This window comes from Marmota monax, unplaced genomic scaffold (genome assembly GCF_021218885.2).
Source record: "Marmota monax isolate L192 unplaced genomic scaffold, Marmota_monax_Labrador192_F-V1.1 WCK01_AAM20220418_F8-fsc00008, whole genome shotgun sequence".
NCBI classification, from domain to species: Eukaryota; Metazoa; Chordata; class Mammalia; order Rodentia; family Sciuridae; genus Marmota; species Marmota monax.
Window position 1 is genome coordinate 20,963,955 of NW_026694432.1, and position 19,612 is coordinate 20,983,566.

The following is a 19,612-nucleotide window of genomic DNA, read 5'->3' on the forward strand; positions in this document are numbered from 1 at the left end:
CTGTTGGCAGAGAGGGCTGACTGCCAACTCCTCTGTGAATCAGAGAGTCATCAACTCCTTGGCTTACCTTTTGTTTTTTTTTTTTTTTTTTAACAGTATTGGTGATGGAAGCCAGGGCCTTACACATGCTAGATAAGCACTCTACCACTGAGCCATACCCAGCCTTACTTTTTATTTTTATTACATTTTGAGATGATGTCATACTAAGTTGTGCAGGCTGGCCTTGAACTTGAAATCCTCCTGCCTCAGCCTTCTGAATAGTCTCAGCTTACCCTTTCTTCCTGTTTCTTTCCTTCCTCTGAATGCTTCTGCAGTGTCACTTTGAGAGACTCCCTGATGAGCTGGACTTCAACTTCTGAAGCAGAGAGTTTCTTTTCAAGCTCAATTTTTTCTTTGCTCAAAGCTTCCGTCTTCTGTGCAAACTGTGCACGTAAGAAAGTATTCTCTCTCTGCAATTCCTGCAAAAAAGATTAATATGCAAGTGTTTCCTACCCTTACAGTCACATGTATAATTTTACTTATTCCCAGCATACTTTATGGTCAAGGATCACCTTTCTCCAAGAATTTCTTCAAGCAATGCTTCTCAAAGTGTGGTCCTAGGACAAATAGCATCAGCATCATCTATTACTGGAATTTGCTAGAAATGCAAATTTTGGAGTCCTTCTTGCAGGTTCACTGAATCAGAAACTCTGGATAATAATCTATGTTGTAGTAGTAAGCCTTCCATGAGATTCTGGTGCATATTCACATGCACCAAGGAACAAAGGACAAGACATCCTAACATTTATGCTCAGGGCCTGGCTTTTCCCTCCACTCATTCTCTATGTGATCTTAGGCAAGTACTTCCTCCTCCTTGGACTTCACTTTTTTCATCAGCAAATTACAGGACTACACTAGATTTTTATCTACAGACCCTTGCCACTCTAACTTTCTATGTCTTTAAATATTCTTGTAGATGGATACAATCCCTTTCTTTCTCTCTTTCTTTCTATACCAGGGATTGAACCCAGGGGCACTTAAGCACTGAGCCATCTCCCCAGCCCTTTTTTTATATCTTATTTAAAGACAGGTGTCACATATTTACTTAGAGCCTCACTAAATTGTTGAGGCTGGCTCTGAACTTGTGATCTTCCTGCCTCAGTCTCCCGAGCCACTGGGATTACAGGCATATACCACTGCGCCCGGCTTATTTATTTACTTTTATGTGGTGCTGAAGATCGAACCCAGTGCCTAAGTAAGTAAATACTAGGCAGGTACTCTACCACTGCTACAACCCCAGCCCCTAACATTCTATTTCTGTGCGCTGGAATATTGCCTTAGCAGGCCTACTAGGTGGTAAAGCCAGTACTATAATCTACCTAATACCCATCACTCAAAAGCATATGTTGCAGAAGCTTGGTCAACAAAGCAGGCTTCTTTTCAAGCTCTCAATCCCTATAGACATTGATGTCAGTGAGAGTATGGTTTTCTTCAGATGCTCCTAAACATGGAATAAAATTGAGAATAACTCTAAATCCCTCATTGCCTCTTCTCCTTCCATTTGGTCTTGACTTCTAAGAACACTGCCCAACTCTAGGACCTTATCATCTACTTGATTCTGCCTTCCTTTTGCCCCCCAAGTGTGTCCTGACATGACACCAAGGCATTTGGATTTTCACTTGGTTCTCCTTTAAAATCTTTTCCACACAAGCGCACATTAAAGGGTACTTTATAATTACTCTTTGAGGACAGGGACACCTGTGTCCCTTGATCCCTTTTATACCTTCTGTATAGCTCAAGGGAAAACACTTGAGTTATGACAAACAGAATACTGTCCCAGCTGCCAATGCTTACCTGTAGCCTTAGCAAGCAGACATCCCCAAAGGGGGCAGGACGGCCCAAAAGGGCACTGTGGACTTGTAGTTCACTCTCTCGTACTTTTTGCTCCAACTGAGATATGTGTTTCCTCTGCCTGCAAAAGCCAGCAGAATCAGATCTAGGATCCTGATGATAACCCACTCACATGAGTTCCTATTTTCCTTGGACAGATGGGTGGCAATCCTTACTATGTAAACAAACACCCTCATTCTGGACATCATATTTTGCCAAAGGAGGAAAAACAAATGAAAAAGATGGCTGAGAAAAATTAGGAAAGATCAGCTGTAATTAATTAGTTAACCTCTGCAGGTACTCCCTAAAACGCCATCAGAACACACAGCAGGCCTATCATATTAGTCAGACACAAGACCAGGCTGCTTACCAATCTAGCACTGCCATGAGGCAAGGCACAGGCCTAAGCAAAGGGAGGGTACCACTCTTGGGAAGATCTTATTAGGTGCCCTAGCGGGGGTCCCAGGCAGACACAACCTGATCATGCTGTACCCCTTTCCACCTTACTTGTCAATAAGGAGTTCCTTTTCCTTCAGAAGGTGTTCATTACTGTTCAAGATACTGATCCACTGTGCTGGCTCTAAGGTGGGTAGTAAAGGAGCAAAAGCAGCAGGATGGTGGCAGATGGCTCCATTCTGAAGCTGAAAGACAAAAAGGTCAGAGGGGCTTGATCTTGACTCTATGGACCTGAAACCCCTTTACAGTACCCACTGGGTCTGCAATCAAGGCCCACTTTAGCTCAGCCTCATAAGGTCAATGTTTATGAAATAATTTTAGCTCTGATGCATGACTAGAAAGAACCTGCCAAGGACATTTCTGCCAACAAAACACTCCCTACTCAGAAAGGCTCTAGTTTTTCTTTTTAAATTCCTTTAAAAAAGAAAAACTGGCATAATATTATAATTATATGTAATAGTGGAAGGTTCTAGTTTCTAAGGTCATTTATCTTTTATTATTTGGCAATGGAGGCAAATCAGGAGCTAAGATGTCCTTACCAATCAGAGAAGGAAAATACATCCTGTTCCCTTTCTTCCGATTCTAGCAGCACAAGGACTTAAAATACAAAAGTGGTATAGTAGAAAGAACATAGAGGTTCAAAGACAATTTATATACCCTAGCTCTGCTACTTGCCAGCTTTGTGACCCTGGACAGATAATTTAAATCTGGTAAGTTTTTACATTTATATCATCAAGTTGCTATAAGAATTAAATAAAATTCTATATATGAAAGTTAACTAATCTAGTGACTGGTGTATAGAAAGTATGCAACCAAAGTTAGTGTCCTACCTTTTTGAGTTTTCCTTATAACCCTCTACTTTGGAGAATCTATTTGATGTTTAGACCACCAGCAAATTCAATGGTTAAGAGTTCATGAACCTTCATTTCCTGTCTACAAACATCTTCCTTCTTTCTTAACACATGTTTTCTTTAGAGTTAAAACTCAGAGGACAAAGGCTGTACAGTTCTAAGAATAACATTGGAACCTGCAAAAATCCAAGGAAGGAAGGGTCTCTACCTGCATTTGCTCCATTTGTAAACGGATCAATTCCAGCTGCTGCCGACAAGTACTGAGTTCACAAGATTGCTCTCGGGGATGCCAAGGGTCAGGGCTTGGTTGCCATACCTGAGAGGACAGAGGCTTGGAGAGCCCAGGAGCAGGCTGGATCCCCAAAGGGAGCACCCCACTATTGCTAGGGTGTGGGCCATTCCGCTCAAAGACAGCCCCACTGCCTGGTGCCTTCTTGGCCTCAGGCAATACTTTGTATAACTCCTTGTTTGTGTCAGTTCTTGGGTTGTGGAAGTGGACTCGGTAGTGGGGATCTGAATAAAGTGTCTCCATCACAGCTGACTGATTGAGGGTAGATTCCATGTTAGGAATATCAAACTTCCTCATCTCTTCTTCTCTTTCATGACCCACTGCTGGAAACCAGGACTGCTCAATCCCATTTTCTCCAGTAGCACCACAGAGATACATGAGATCTCTAGATAGGCCTGGAGAACGTTTTACTATACCAAAGTCTCCATTTCTTGTCATCCCCACACTTTCAGCCAACCCTGACAAAGGAAGCTTGGAGGAAGAGGGTCCAGCAGGTGTCGAATTGGGTTTGGCAGGAGAGGTCCCCAAAGTAGAAGGCATCACATGGGCTGTTGGAATGGTTATATGGCTTTTGATAGGCTGGAAAGAAGGGCTTCCACTTGAGCTGCAAAAATCTGTGGAGAGAACAGTCATCTGTAAGTTAAAACTGAAGCAGCAAGGTTTCTTGAGTTTAGCTGCTAGGCCTAACATTTTCTGCCTATCCTCAGACATGGCGGAGAGGGTAACATCATTAGACCTATCAGGCAGAAAGATAAAAGCAACCTAACAGAAGCTGTGTGACCTAAGATCTCAGATGCTGTTCACAAGATAAACCAATAAAAGGCTTTACTTTTAACTTATACTCTGTCCTTTGTACTCAAATAAGCAAAGCTGAAAACTGAACTCCAAAAAAATCACTTACTTTAAGGGCAATGCATTAGGTCCTACTCTTCTGGAAGTTCGGCAAGTCTAAATTATAATCCAATTTAATAAAAATATTCTTTCCAAAGGGTGCCAGAATCTTCTGACCTCCAAAAGCTCCCCAGTCAAAATGAACAATAAATCTAAACTATCCAAAAATAAGCAAACTGGACAGTCCTGCGAAGTTATTCAGGGCAGGGAGCACAACCTCCGAGTCAAGATTTTGTTCTCTCTCTCCCACACCCCAGACCTGGCTGCCTGGTTATGGGAAGATATTCTTAGTAACTCTCAGGTTTCACTCCAACACAGTGAGCACTGTCAAGTAGGTACACGCTGAAAATCTCTATTTTATATTTTGCTTTTCATTTGCCCCTTTGTTTGTTCCCAACTGTGATTTTTCTTTCAACTAGATGCTTCCACAGACTCCTGTTTGATCTTGAGAGACAACACTGATTAAACTTGCTGCAGAAGGTTCATATTTCTAGCTAGTTCCAATTTTCAAGTACTACTTTGAGAATTACAAGGTCATAGTACTGATATGACAGGGCAGTGGGATGTAAGCAAGTTAAGATGGAAATGTAAAGTGACATAGCTATTATTACTTTCAGTAATCAGAAAACAGAATAAGGAGAAAAGCAATACTAATTTCTTCGCTTTTCAACTCCCAGTTCTTTTCCAAACCAAGCACATCTACCATAGGACGAGGTATTATCAATTTATCTTTTTTCTCTCTACCAAAACAGAGCCCACTCATTTAATAACAACTATTAGAATCTTTCCTGGAATTATATGATTACAGACCTACTAACTTCTTACTAGTAGCTGTTTAAAACATGGGGAAGCCAAATTATCTAATGTAGGCAAAGTATCTGATTTCCTATTATTTAGATGATCTTGGGACAGGAAAACAACAACCATCACCACAAAACACAAAACAAAAATGTGAATAATTTTTGATAAAATACATGAGCCTCTCTGTATCAAAAAAGAAGGAATTTCTCAGTTAAAGAACATGGTTTTTAATGTCCCACAACATAAGACTAGTTGACAAGGTTAATGCAGACTGGTGATTTCAAGACTAGTAGGCAATCTACTTCAAATCCTCCACAGCAGCACTACACTATCAACTCTTACCCAGGGTCCCTGTTTCTGTAGTGTGATTATGGAAAAGAAGACAGTAAGGTAGTAGCATATGAGGGACTGCCACTGTGCTGAATTTAATAACACTTCCATGCTCCATCCACAGCACCACTCTCTCCTAAGACTCAGCAAACTCAGTTTTGAGCCCATAACGCCCAAAATAATAATGCCAAAAAACAAAACCAAGAAGAAAAGAACCAGTGTTCTAGAATATAGTTTTCTAATTTTCCAGTAGACATAGTTCATCTATAGATGAAGGAATGAAGTGAAGTTTTGTCATTATTTTCACTTATCTATTTGGTTTATCTATCTATATTAATTAACAATTTATATTATATTAACCTAATTCTGATAAACTGTGCTATAAAATGTAAAGTTATACCTTCTTCTGGTTTGTGTTTCAGAACACTATAAACCAGATCAGCAACATTTTCAAAAGGGGGTTCTATCTTCTACAATTTCCAAAAGCATGCAAGATTTAGTGCAAGGGAATATGGTGGCTTTTATTTAGAGAAGTCTACAGTTCCCAAAATCACCATATTTTTGTTACTTTAAGGATATGATTCTAAAACCCTCCTCGCCTCAACCATACCCTCTGTCCCTTCAAAAATAATTCATTCTGGGCTGAGTATGTAACCGTGGTAAGTACACTTGCCTAGCATGCCCAAGGCCCTGAGTTTAAGTCCCAGTGCTGCAAAAACACAACATAACAAAATAAAACCAACACATTCTTTCTAGTAACCCTCCCTTCAATGGTAAGGGTAGATTCTGTTATTGCTAAACCTCAATCACAACTGTGTGGGGAGCCCCTCTGAATGACCATGCCTTCCAGTCCTGAAACAGGAGGCTCTGACCAATCACTACATTTCGTAGTGACTCCGGCGTTGTCCCAGGTCTTCAGGTGTAGGTGTCACAAACAGGGGTTGAGCTATACTCACCTATTCCTTTGTAATCCTACCCCTTTGCCCTGTTTAGGATAGAATGTTCCATGGAAGCTCCTTTTGTGTATCCCCTTCTCTTGCTCTGCCTTTGGGCATAGCCTTCCTAGCTGTCAGTCAACTTGCTGATAGCAGACAACAGGAAGCTAGATTCAACCCCCTGAAACCTGACTCCTTACCTCATTTGAATGACTTCTCCCCAATAAAAGGGTCAGGCCCTGCTCTCTCTCTCTCTTTCCATGGACCTCTAAGGTCAGAGGACCCAAAGAAAAAAGGTATCTCTGTCTCTTGTGTGATTATTTTGTGCGGCCCAGTTCAACTGGAGTGACCCTGAGTGTTTTAGTCATGAGAAATGCAACACAACTGTTTATTTCCACAGTAGTTTGTGAAGTATGGCAGTTTGAACTATGCCAGCAACTATAGGTTGAGTATCTGTTTTCTAAAATGCTTGAAATCAGAAGTGTTGCAGCTTTTGGAGTTTTTTGAATTCTAGAATATCTGCATAGATTTTATTGGCTGAACATCAGTAATCCAAAACTCTAAAATACAAAATGCCTGATCAAAAAATCTGAAATTCAACATGCTCCAAAATTTGTCATGCACAAACAGTTATGTATTTTGGAGCATGTTAGATTTTTGAAAAAAAAAAAAAAAATTTTTTTTTTTTTTTAGTTGTAGTTTGACACAATACCTTTATTTTATTTATTTATTTTATGTGGTGCTGAAAATTGAACTTAGTGCCTCTCATGTGCCAGGCAAGCACTCTACCACTGAGCCATAACCCCAGCCCCTAGATTTCGAATTTTTGGATTAGGAATTCTCAATCTGTATTTCCACCTTTAAGAAAGAGCTGAAAGTACTATGAGCTTTGTTTTATCTACTTCTACCCTGTCCCTCAAGAATTTTGAAGGTAAAACACCTTAATGAAGAATGGAATATAAAGCAAGCCTATTCAATTTAAAGATATAACAATGAACTACTATTTTATACCAGTATTAAAATGTCTTGTCAACTAGACTCCAAGTTAGATTCATGAACAAAATAAGCAAGAGTTACGATTAAGATAAGCTGGACTGGGGTTGTCGATCAGTGGCAGAGTGCTTGCCTAGCATGTGTGAGGCACTTGAGTTCAGTAACAGAATAAATATATAGATAAATAAACAAAAGATATTATATCCATCTACAACTAAAAAAATTTAAAAAGTAAAAAGATGAAGATAACAATCTTATGTATAATGATAAAGGGCTGAGATATAGCTCAGAGGTATCTTAGCATGAGCAAGGGACTGAGTTCAATTTCTATACCCACAAACCCCAAAATACGGTATATTAAAAAAAAAGACAGAAAAGACACCCTGGTTCTTTCGGGCCCCCCTGCCCCTGCACCAGGGATTGAACCTAGGGGTGTTCAACTACTGAGCTATACCCCCAGCTCTTTTTACTTTTAAGACAGGTTCCACAATTGCCCAGACTAGCCTTGAACTTACGATTCTCCTGCCTTAGTCTCTCCAGTAGCTGGGATTACACGACCCTTTTTTTTTTTAAAAAAATTTTATTTATTTATTTATTAGTTTTCCGTGGACACAACATCTTTGTTTTTGTATGTGGTGCTGAGGATCGAACCCAGGCCGCACGCATGCCAGGCGAGCACGCTACCGCTTGAGCCACATTCCCAGCCCGATTACAGAACCCTTGATTTCTTTAGAAGAAAAATGCTGGCCACAGGGGCACAAGCTTGTAATCCCAGCGGTTGTAGAGGCTGACACAGGAGGATCATGAATTCAAAGCCAGCCTCAGCAATGGTAAGTGCTAAGCAACTCAGTGAGACCCTGTCTCTAAATAAAATACAAAATAGGGCTGGGGAGGTGGTTCAGTGGTTGAATGCCCCTGAGTTCAATCCCTGATACCCACCCCCCAAAAAAACCTTTAAAAAAAAAAAATCTAAGGGCCAGAGGTGTAAATCAGTGGTACAATGCTCTCCTAGCATGGATAAGACTCTAGGTTCAATCACCAGAACCACAAACAAAAAACCCAAACCCAAACAAAACAAAACAATCTTCTAGACTGATGACTTTGGCTACTGTAATTTTAAAAGAATTCACTAATAGCCAGGCGTGGTAGCATGTTTCTACAAACTATTCTGGAGGCTGAGAAAGAACAACTGATTGAACCCAGGAGTTCAAGGCCAATATTGGCAACACAGCAAGATCACATCTCTTAAACAACTACAGAGACACACATAATCAGTTTAACAATTTGACTGAATTAAATACAACCAATTTTTCTTTTTATTTCTTTTTCTTGGAGGGGATACTGGGGATTGAATTCAGGGGCACTCAACCACTGAGCCACATACCTATTTTATATTTTATTTAAAGACAAGGTCTCTTACTTATTAGCGCCTCGCTTTTGCTGAAGCTGGCTTTGAACTTTTTTTTTTACATTTTTTGTAGTTGTAGATGGACAGAATGCCTTTATTTTATTTATTTATTTTTATGTGGTACAGAGGATCAAACCCAGTGCCTCACATTTGCTAGGAAAACACTCTGCCACTGAGCTACAGCCCTAGCCCCTGGCTTTTTTTTTTTTTTTTTTTTTAATATTTATTTTTCAGTTTTCGGTGGACACAACATCTTCGTTTGCATGTGGTGCCGAGGATCGAACCCGGGCCGCCGGGCGAGCGTGCTACCGCTTGAGCCACATCCCCAACCCCTAGCCCCTGGCTTTGAACTCTTGGTCCTCCTGAGCGGCTGGGATTACAGGCCTGCACCACCATACCGGCAATACAACCAATTTAATGGGGGAAAATTTCAGACCAATGTTTGATATTTAATAATACCTACCATTAAGTTAAAATGAAAAGGCCCCATGACTACACATGTAGACAAAACATTAATAAGTAAAATTAAATGGATAATAAACTCTTAATCATACAAGTGATGTCAAAAATATTACAATCAGGGCTGGGGACACAACTCAGTGGTAAAAAGTTTGCCTAGCATTCAAGATGACGTGTTTAATGCCTACTACAGTAAAAAAATATATAGAATACTGTGTATACCACAGAGAATTCACCATCGTGTACCCACAAGAATGGGGTCCTAATTAGAACAAGATACATTCTATGCTTGTATGATAATATAAAAGTAGATTCTGCTGTCATAAATAACTAAAAAGAACCAATAAAATAGAAGGGGGTAGGGGAACAGAACAAGAAAATAGTCAGGAGACCAGAATCTGATACTTAGCTGTGGGATCTTTGTAAGTTGTTTAACCCCTAGGGAATTTTTGTTATCCACCAGCAACAAGGAGTTAGATTAAGTGATTTTTACAATACTGTCTATTTAGAAATCTATGATTCAATTCTACTTAATATCTATCTATTTATACCGGAGACTGAACCTAGAGGCACTCTGTAACTGAGCTGCATCTGCAACCATTTTAAAAATTTTATTTGAGACAGGGTCTTGCTAAATTTCTGGGATTGGCCTTGAACTTGTGATGCTCTTGCTTTTGCCTAAAAAGTAGATGGGATTACAGACATGTGCTACCATACTTGGCTTCAATTCTACTTAATATTTACTGAGCATAGTCCCCATAAACACTGTTATCAAACTGTTAAAATTAGTGCTAGGTGTCTAAGAGCCAGTATTAGTAAATGTATTTTCCCCTCCCTTTTCATTCGTTTTATTTTTTCCAAATATTTGTTCTTTTAAAAAATTTGTTTATGGTGCTGGGAATTGAACCCAGGTCCTTCTCCATGCCAGGAAAGAAGCTCTACCACTGAGCTACATCCCAGTCCTATTCATTTTTTTAAACAATTTTGAAATATAATTCACAAACCACACAAATCACCCACTTTTAGTATGTAATTTCAATGGTTTTTAGTATACTTATGAAACCTCTTACCCTATAGCAGTCAACACTCCTCTATTTTCCCCAACTTTCCCAGTCTTAGTAAACCACTAATCTGTTTTTTGTTTTGTTTTTTTAGTTGTAGATGGACACAATAACTTTATTTATTTCATTTTTATGTGGTGCTTTAGGATCAAATCCAGGACCTCACACCTACTAGGCAAATGCTTTACCAATGAGCTACAACCACAGCCCACTAATCTGCTTTTTGCCTATAGATTCATCTATTCTGGATATTTCAATTATATGGCCATGTTATATATGGCCTTTTGCATCTGGCTTTTTTTTTTTTTAACTTAGCATAATTTTTTTAAGGTTCATCCACTGGCAGCATGTATAAATACTTAATTTAATTTCAGTCCCAAGTAATATTCTATTGTATTATACGGACATACCTCATTTTACTCATCTATTCACCAGTTATGAACACTTGGTTTGTTTCTACTATGAACATTTGTACATTTTTGTGTGGATGCATGTTTTCATTTCTCTTGGGGACATACTGAGGAGTTTACTGAATCTTAAGGTTTAACTTTTTGAGGAACTGCCAACCTGTTTTTCCAAAGCAACCGTAACATTTTACATTCCTACCAACAATGTATAAAGGTTCTCTACATTCTCACCAACAATCCTTATTATCTTTTTTTTTTTTTTTTAAGAGAGAGAGAGAGAATTTTTTTTAAAAAATATTTATTCTTCAGTTTTTGGTGGACACAACATCTTTATGTTTATTTTATGTGGTGCTGAGGATTGAACCCAGCGCCCTCGCACGTGCCAGGCAAGCGCGCCACAGCTTGAGCCACATCCCCAGCCCTATCTTTTTGATTACAGTCATCCTAGTAGCTGTGGAGTAGATATATTTTTACATGACAAAATATAAAGTACCAAAGTGACCAGTTCTGTAATTGCAATCAATTCATCTGATAAAGTACCAAAGTGACCAGTTCTGTAATTGCAATCAATTCATTCAAGCACTTTGAAATTTACCTTTTTCATCTATAAAATAGAATGCTTCACAGAATAGCATTAATGAAATAATTCAGAAAAAAAAATCAGCCTAGTACCTATCTCAAAGTATATAACAGTAATTAATTATTATCATTAGACTTCTGCCTTCCAGGCCCTCAATATCTAAATGGAAAAACAAAACGCCCTTGTAAAGCATTGGCTGGTAGTTAGTACTTAAGTGTAAAACGAGTGACAAGAGATTATAAAGATAAAGGGTGCAAAAAGGAAGGATATCAGTAGTGGGTAGAAGGAATGAGAAGTCTTTGTGGGATGCTTTTCTAAATCCTAAATAGTCATAAGATCAGCACGGCTGGAAAGGACCAAAGGAGATGGCAATAGCACAAATGGGCTAGATTAAAGATGGAAAAAAGAGCCCAGTTACCAAACCAAACAACAAAACCATTAAAAAAAAAAAAAAAAAAAAAAAGTCTATTTTCAAAGCATTATAAAATAACATCTTGATGATACCAAGAAATAGGCTTGAATGGTTGAATGGGTGGGTAGAACCAGATCACAGAAGAATTGAGGCCTGAGAACTTATCCTCCAAGTAATGGAACAATCAAAGGATTTGCAGGAAAGGGAAACTATGAAATATGAAATTAGTTTAATAAGATCAATCCAGAAGCAGAAGGACAGACTTGAGGTCAAGAAGACTATTAGAAAGTTGTGTCAGATAGGATAACAATGGAAACTAAGATAAAATGAACTCATGAATATTTTGGAAATGACAATATACCTAAAACTCAATCTGAAAATGACAAGATATACTGGTAATCAAAAACCATTAATCCAACCTACCATCTGCAATATCTGAGCATGACGTGCCAATGGCTGTATCCCCACTGTCGGCTACACTTGAACAGCGGCTGAAGCGGCTCCGAAAGGCCTCTGAGATAACTGGAGTCTGCCATTCGGTTCCCAGGGAACTACCCTTATGAATTACATTGGAACCTGAAACAAAAAAAGACAAATTTCCTCCTTTTAGTGTGAACCAGCTGAGGTACCTCCACATGATTGTTTTTATTAAAAAAAAAATCACTTAAGCGGGGCTGGAGATGTGACTCAGTGGTACAGTGCTTACCTAGCATGCCCAAGACCCAGCACCCTAGCACCATAAAGTCTCAAAGTTTAAGTTGAAATCAGAAAATATTCTTCTACAGACTCTTTGATCTAGTAGGAGGCAAGTGATCCTTAAAAATACCTTATTCCTTTCTTCCAAGTTTAGCATTTTGCTATGTTTTTAACCTAATTTATTCTACTTCTGCTCGCTCTTTGCTACCTTTCACTTCTGCTTTCTAGTGACAGCAAACTAACTTTCCCCAAGTATTCCTATTCTTTGAGTCATACTGGATTGCCTGATTTGAAAGAACATGCCCAATCTATCTATACTCAGTAATTTGTAATACTTTTTTTTTCAGTACTAGGGATTGAACTCAGAAGCATTCTATCACTGAGCTACATACAACCCCAGCCCCCACCTTTTTAATTTTTTTAGACAGAGTCTCACTAAGTTGCTTAGGGTGGTCTCAAATTTGTGATCCCCTTGCCTTAGCCTTCCAAGTTGCTGGGAATTCACCACAATAATTTTTATGAACAACACAGACAACAACCAGAACTTCTGAGCAGCCTGAGATTAGAAAATGTTACTATAGTACTAAGTTAGTATAATGTAGCTAGAAGCAACATAATCTGACCTCTTGGTAAGTCTATATGACTTTGTCTCTCTAGTTACAGTGCACAGTTTGCCAGGCCTTTTGAAATAATTAAACAAAACATGGGGGCTGGGGATGTGGCTCAAGCGGTAGTGCGCTTGCCTGGCGTGCGTGCGGCCCGGGTTCGATCCTCAGCACCATATACAAACAAAGATGTTGTGTCCGCCGAAAACTAAAAAATAAATATTAAAATTCTCTCTCTCTCTCTCTCTCAAAAAAAAACCAAAAAAAAAAAAACCATGTGCTTTAAATAAAACATATGTAACTGAATACAATGTGTCCTTTTTTGTTTTTATTTTTTAAATATTTATTTTTTAGTTGTAGTTGGACACAATACTTTTATTTATTTTTATGTGGTTCTGAGGATCAAACCCAGGGCCTCGAATGTGCGAGGTAAAGCTCTCCACCGCTGAGCCGCAACACCGGCCCTAAAATGTGTCCTTTTTTTGATAAAATACTTAGAAATTAAAATTTTTCTAAAATGCTACTTAATTGAACCATACCTCATCTAGTGACTGTCTACACATTTATATGTTTGACATATATACTTAAAATACCTACTTAATATCTACTTAACTTTTAAAATCTTGGCAATTCATTTTAGAGATACTACTGGCATCCAAGAATTCCAACCTTTGTGGGCTAGCAATGACTGACCCACTAAGAGTATTACAAAGACAACACAGAACACAGTAATTAATGCTGTGTTTTCTAATTTCAAATGGAACTATGTTCCAAAGTCATTCTGTTCTAATTCTTTATATGTCCTCCCCTCCCAAAAATCACATTTGTCTTGTTGGAAGCCATATAGGACCACAGATAAATGATTAACTGTTCCCTCAAAGAGACCTGTTTTTTTTTCTATTTATTAGTATATTATAGTTATACATTATAATGAGACTTATTTTGCCGTATTTATAAATGCACATAACTGTTTACTCCTTTACAATTCCAAGTAGAGACCTGTTTTTATATTCAATATAGCCCCATGTTACTCTATTCTTTTTGTACCAGCATTTCATCAAATGCTGTGTGCTCAGTCCCTTAAAGAATATGAAATAACAGAACAAAAGTCAGAATCGAATCCAGGAAATTTAGGCTACTTACCTGGTGAAGTAGCATGAGAGGTTCGCTCACTTGGGTATTTCTCTTGCATGGCCATCACAGTTATTGGAGACAACTGCAGAATGAAGAAATAACCAGTCAAATCTCTCATTATTTTTTAATTCCCTGTAACTCAGTTCCCATTCAGCAGAAACTGTCAAAATCAATCTGAGGATTAAAAAGCAAACATAGTTTCTTTCTACTATACTTAATCTCATAAGGTACTTTTGACACTAGATGAATCAAGCAAGAAATTTTGCAGGAGACAACCACAATTAGAGGGTATCCTCTAATTCAATTCACAATTTGATTCTGATATTATCTACCTGGAGATAGCATCAAATCCCACAAGTAGGGGACTCAGTTCTACAAGACTGTCCCTCTTCTGCCACCCATTGAGATCCCCAGATTGTTTCACTGGTGTCAAATCCCACAAGTTGAGGACCCAGTGCTACAAGGCTGTCCCACTTCTGACACCCACTGAGATCCCCAAATTATTTTACTCATGCATCTGACCAATTAGCAATAAACTGAAGTTCCCATGACCCCCTTTCTTCAGTTTGACTAGTTTGCTAAAGTTAATTGCTAAATCACAATTCAGGGAAACCCTTTACTGACTTATTATAAAGGATATTACAAAGGACAGATAGAGATGCATAGGGCAAAGCATGTGGGAAGAGATGCAGTTTCCATGCCCTCTTCGTGTGCCACCCTCTAACAATCCCCACAAAGCCTCCCAGACGCTTTCCCAAACCTACCCTTGTGGAATTTTATAGGGGCTTCATTACTTTGGCAAGACTCATTAAATCACTGAGCAACTTAATCTTCAAACACTCCTCTTCTTCAGAGGTTGGGGCTCAAAGTCCTCACCCTCTGACCCTGCCTTGTTCTTTCTAGTGATCAGTCCCCATCCTGAAGGGCTGCCAGTTAATATCCAACTCATTAACATATAAAAAGACACATCATTTTGATGACTGCAAGGATTTTACAAGTATGCAAGGAAATTAGACAAAGAACAAACATATATTTTATAATATCACAAACATATAAAATATTAAAGTATTCTCCCACATTTTACTCCTATGAGTATTTTAAAAAGCAAACCAGGATCCAGCTGTATCACTCCTCAGTATTTATCCTAAAGAATTAAAGTCATTATACTATAATGATACATGAATACCCATGTTTATAGCAGCAGAATTCACAATAGCCAAACTATGGAATTAGCCTTGATGTTCATCAATGGATAAATAAAGAAAATGAGGTATATACACACAATGGAGTTTTATTCAATTATAAAGAAAAGTGAAATTATGTAATTTGCAGGAAAATGCATAGAACTTGATAACATTATCTTAAGCAGAATAAGCCAAACTCAGAAGGTCAAAGGTCATGTTTTCTCTCCTATGTGGAAGCTAGAGAGGAAAAAGGAAAAGAAAAGTGGTGGTGGTGGTTGTGGAGGAATCTCATGAAAATCAAAGGGAGATCAGTAGAATAGACAAAAGGGACCAGGAATTGGAAGAGGGGAAGGAAGGGAAAGTGCTGTGGATTAATACTGGCCAAATTACATTGTTATATCATGTACACATATGAAGATGTAAGAACAAATCCCACCATTATATACTACTATGATGCACCAATAAAATAATATGGGGGGTGGGAATCATAAGCAGAGTCAGGGGAGCAAACCAGTCAGACATGATCCCAACTATTTGAGAGGCTGAGACGGGAGGATCACTTGACCCCAAAGTTTGAGATGAGCCTGGGCAACAGAGCAAGTCCCTGTCTCAAAAAAATAAGACAAAAAAGAAAAGAAACCAACTCCCAATAATCTGCCCTATTTATCTTCCTAAAGCAAGTAGAGAAAACATAGAAACAGATTCCCAGTATGAATCCCGTGTGGTCCTAGAGCCCGCCCATTGTTGTAATTTTTAGTAAATATTACTTTTAATCAACAAACTTAACTGTGGCTTTTCTTAGCCATGGGGTACATAATGGCAGTGTAGGGTAAAAAAAGAACTAAAGAACCCAACCAAGAGTGAAGTATTATAGCCACAATTATAATTAACATAAAACAAACTCCTGATTCCTTCAGTAATCAAAGTTGATGCACAGAAATAGGCAGAATTCTTGGTCATAAGAATAATTCTGATCCTTAGTTCAGAACATGGCATTTTCTTCCCATTTCTCCATCTCTTAAAACATTTCTACTTAAGGGTAGGTGCTGAAAATTCAGCAGAGTCTAATTCCTGTATAAACAAAACTGTTTAGTTATAACTAGCAAAAACAAATAATAGTATCTTATATTTCCATACTTGAGGGAAGTGGTTCAGAGCATGGGCTCAGATCACTTGGATTTGAAATGTGGATAAATATACTTGAACACACTGAACTTCCAGTTTTGGTTTTGTTAGCTGTACAACACTGGGCAAAAATTTCAATACATCTGTGCCTCAGTTTCTTTATATGAGTGATAAAAGCTGGGTGTAGTGGCACATGCCTCTAATCCCAGCAACTCAGGAGGCTAAGGCAGGAGGATCATGAGTTCAAAGCCAGCCTCAGCAAAAGTGAGGTACTAAGCAACTCAGTGAGACCCTGTCTCTAAATAAAATACAAAATAGGGTTGGGGATGTGGCTCAGTGGTCAAATGCCCAAGTTCAATGCTGAGTTCAATTCCAGGCACCCCCCCCACCAAAAAAGTGATAAAGACACAACCTAATTCATATTAAGTGATTTATAATAACTTACCACAAGGCCTGACACATCACAAGTGCCTATTTATTATTATTATTACTTGGCAATTTGTGTCAATAAAAAATAAATAAAACAAAAAGTGTCACACAGTACAGTCCCTGAAAGACATGGAAATATGAATTTGTAAACTCTGAATTTATAAGAGCCCCAAAAGAAGTTGGGACAATTCACACACAATTCTTAAGAGATAAAATTCAACTTTGAGAGGGGGAAAAAAAAAGGGGGAGGTGGGGGGATAAATGGTACTAATTTTCTAATGTTTTACTGACCTTTACGGCTTTCTTTTAGTAACAACAACCCAAGTAGTCACTAATTCACTGCATTAATAGGACTGGTACCATCCTCCAAAATCTCACTTCTTCCTAGGAAAGAGAAGCTTTCTTTACTTAGTAATAAAAGCTTCTACTTATGGCTAGCCATTTAATTTATGGCCAGTGACTTAATGATGACACAGCCTCCTTACCTACATACTAGTGATTACTGTCAACATCAAACATCCTTTCCTTTACCTCTCCTTTGAAAGATAACAAAATCACAGGCCTGATAGATTCTGAGACTTTTCCAAATTAAGATGAATTGAGAATAGGGTAACAAAAGGAAAACTCCTAGTTAAAAAAGAATCACTCTATGACTCAGCAATTCTACTCTTGGGTGTATAGTGGTCCTTCTGAATCCAAAGGAGACTGATTCTAGGAATTCCAACAGATACTAAAATCTTCAGATGTTCAAATCCCTTATATAGAATAGTGTTGGCATATAACATGTACGTACATCCTCCTGTTCATTTTAAACAATTTTCTAGAAGCCAGGTGTGTGATGTGAACCTGTTCCAGCTACTCAGGAGGCCGAGGAGGGAAGAACACTTGAGCTTAGGAATTTGAGGACAGCCTGGGTAAAATAGCAAGACCCCATCTCAAAAACAAACATCACCATCAACTCTATACTACTTATAATACCTAATACAATATAAATGCTATATAAATTGCTTAGAGAATAATGACAACAACAAAAATAATGTAGTACTTGTTCAGTACAAATGCAATTATTTTCAAGTATATATTTTTTTCTTTTGAACCCAGTGGCACTTTATCACTGAACTACATCCCCAATCCTTCTTACTCTGAGACAGGGTCCTGATAAATTAAATTGCTGAGGCTGGCCTTGAACTTGCCATCCTCCTGCAGCCTCCCAAGTCACTGAAATTACAGGAATACACCACCATTCTCAACAATCCCTAATTGCATTCTCTGTTTTTGTTTTTTTTTGGTAGTGCAGGGGATTGAACCCAGGGCCTTGTGCATGCAAGACAAGCACTCTACCAACTGAGCTATATCCCCAGTCCCACTGAGTACATTCTCAATCCATAGTTGGTTGAATCTGCAGATGCAAAACTCACAAATACAGTGGGTGTATTCAAGAAAAATTAAAATAGATGTTCATGCAAAAAGTTGTAAACAAATATTCATAACAGCATTACTTACAATAGCTAAAAATGCAAGCAGCCCAAATGTCCACCAACAAAGGATCAATAAAATGTGTTATATCCACACAATGGAATATTATTTGGTCATAAAAAGGAATTAAGTATTAATACATGCTAAAACATGGATGAACACTGAAAATATTATTAAGGAAAAGAAGCCAAATATAGAAGGCCAAAAAACTGCATGGTCCCATTTATATGATATGTCTAAAACAGCCAGATCCACAGAAAGAGCAGATTAGTGGATGCCAAGCGCTGAGGAAGGGAATAGGAAATAGAAAGTGACTGCTAGTGGTTATAAGCTTCTTTTCAGGATAATCAAAATATTTTGGCATCAGATGGTAGTAATGATTGAACAGGCTTAGATACATTATAAAAATCACTGATTTATGCATGAGTAAAATTAATTTTATAGCATGTGACTTATATTTTTTTAAAAAGTGCACCTATAAGGCAAAAAATAATACAGAATAAGTAACTCTTGATTTTTTTCCTACTAAATTCAGAATTAGATGATCAACTAGTAGACATTTTTAGGACCAACTGAAGGAGTGGTCCTAAAACCGCAAGACCGATATTTTCTGGGATAAAAATGGGATAAATGAATGTGCAAGGAATAATACAAATAACCATGTTACAGCCCAAAAGGTAGGACTGAATGGAGGGGAACAGTAAAAAAAGCACCCAACATGGTTGGCTTCTATATTCAAAGCCCTTTGGATCACAAAAATATTTATTCAACAAACTTAACATGTATTTAGCACTTACTATTTATCAAGCACTGTGCTAAATACTTTATATATATATTTAATGCTCACATTAATCCTATGAGGCAGTTATTCTCAATTTATTTGATTAGAAAATAACAGTTTAGACTGATGAGGATCATACAACTAGGAAGAGGCTTTAAAAAGCCAGAACTGTAAGCTTGGTGTGGTGATACACATCTATAACCCTAGCTACACAGGAGGCTGAGTCAGGAGGATGGCAAGTTTGAGACCAGCCTGGGCAAAGTAATAAGACTCTATCAAAAAAAAAAAAAAAAAAAAAAGCCAGAACTGTGCTACAAAACTTTAGGAGTTTAATCAGCATTTTTTTTTTCTGTGTGTGACAAAACACAAATGAAAGAACTGAAGGGCATTATTAAGGCATCAAAAGTCATCTGCCTCTGACAGCCAGAGCTGCAAGCCTT

The 19,612-nt window shown here is 38.1% G+C and overlaps 1 protein-coding gene and 1 non-coding gene across 5 annotated transcripts in view; both read right to left on the reverse strand.

Moving 5' to 3' along the window:
• Positions 1-19,612, reverse strand: part of Cep85 (centrosomal protein 85) — a 35,278-nt gene that overhangs the window by 14,212 nt on the left and 1,454 nt on the right. For 2 of the 4 annotated variants that reach the window (XM_046468687.2, XM_058571035.1), the window contains exons 2-7: positions 14,187-14,259; positions 12,166-12,318; positions 3,385-4,079; positions 2,377-2,510; positions 1,834-1,951; positions 273-458 (exon numbers count right to left, since the gene is read on the reverse strand). In XM_046468687.2, the coding sequence (XP_046324643.1) occupies positions 273-458; positions 1,834-1,951; positions 2,377-2,510; positions 3,385-4,079; positions 12,166-12,318; positions 14,187-14,241 (1,341 nt within the window). In that variant the 5' untranslated portion in view covers positions 14,242-14,259. Of the gene's footprint in view, positions 1-272; positions 459-1,833; positions 1,952-2,376; positions 2,511-3,384; positions 4,080-4,366; positions 4,580-12,165; positions 12,319-14,186; positions 14,260-17,206; positions 17,226-19,612 lie in introns of those variants that run through there. The other 2 variants (XM_058571036.1, XM_058571037.1) reach the window with 2 other exon arrangements.
• Positions 10,169-10,241, reverse strand: Trnaa-ggc (transfer RNA alanine (anticodon GGC)). Its single transcript has one exon. It is a non-coding gene; the product is annotated as a tRNA-Ala (tRNA).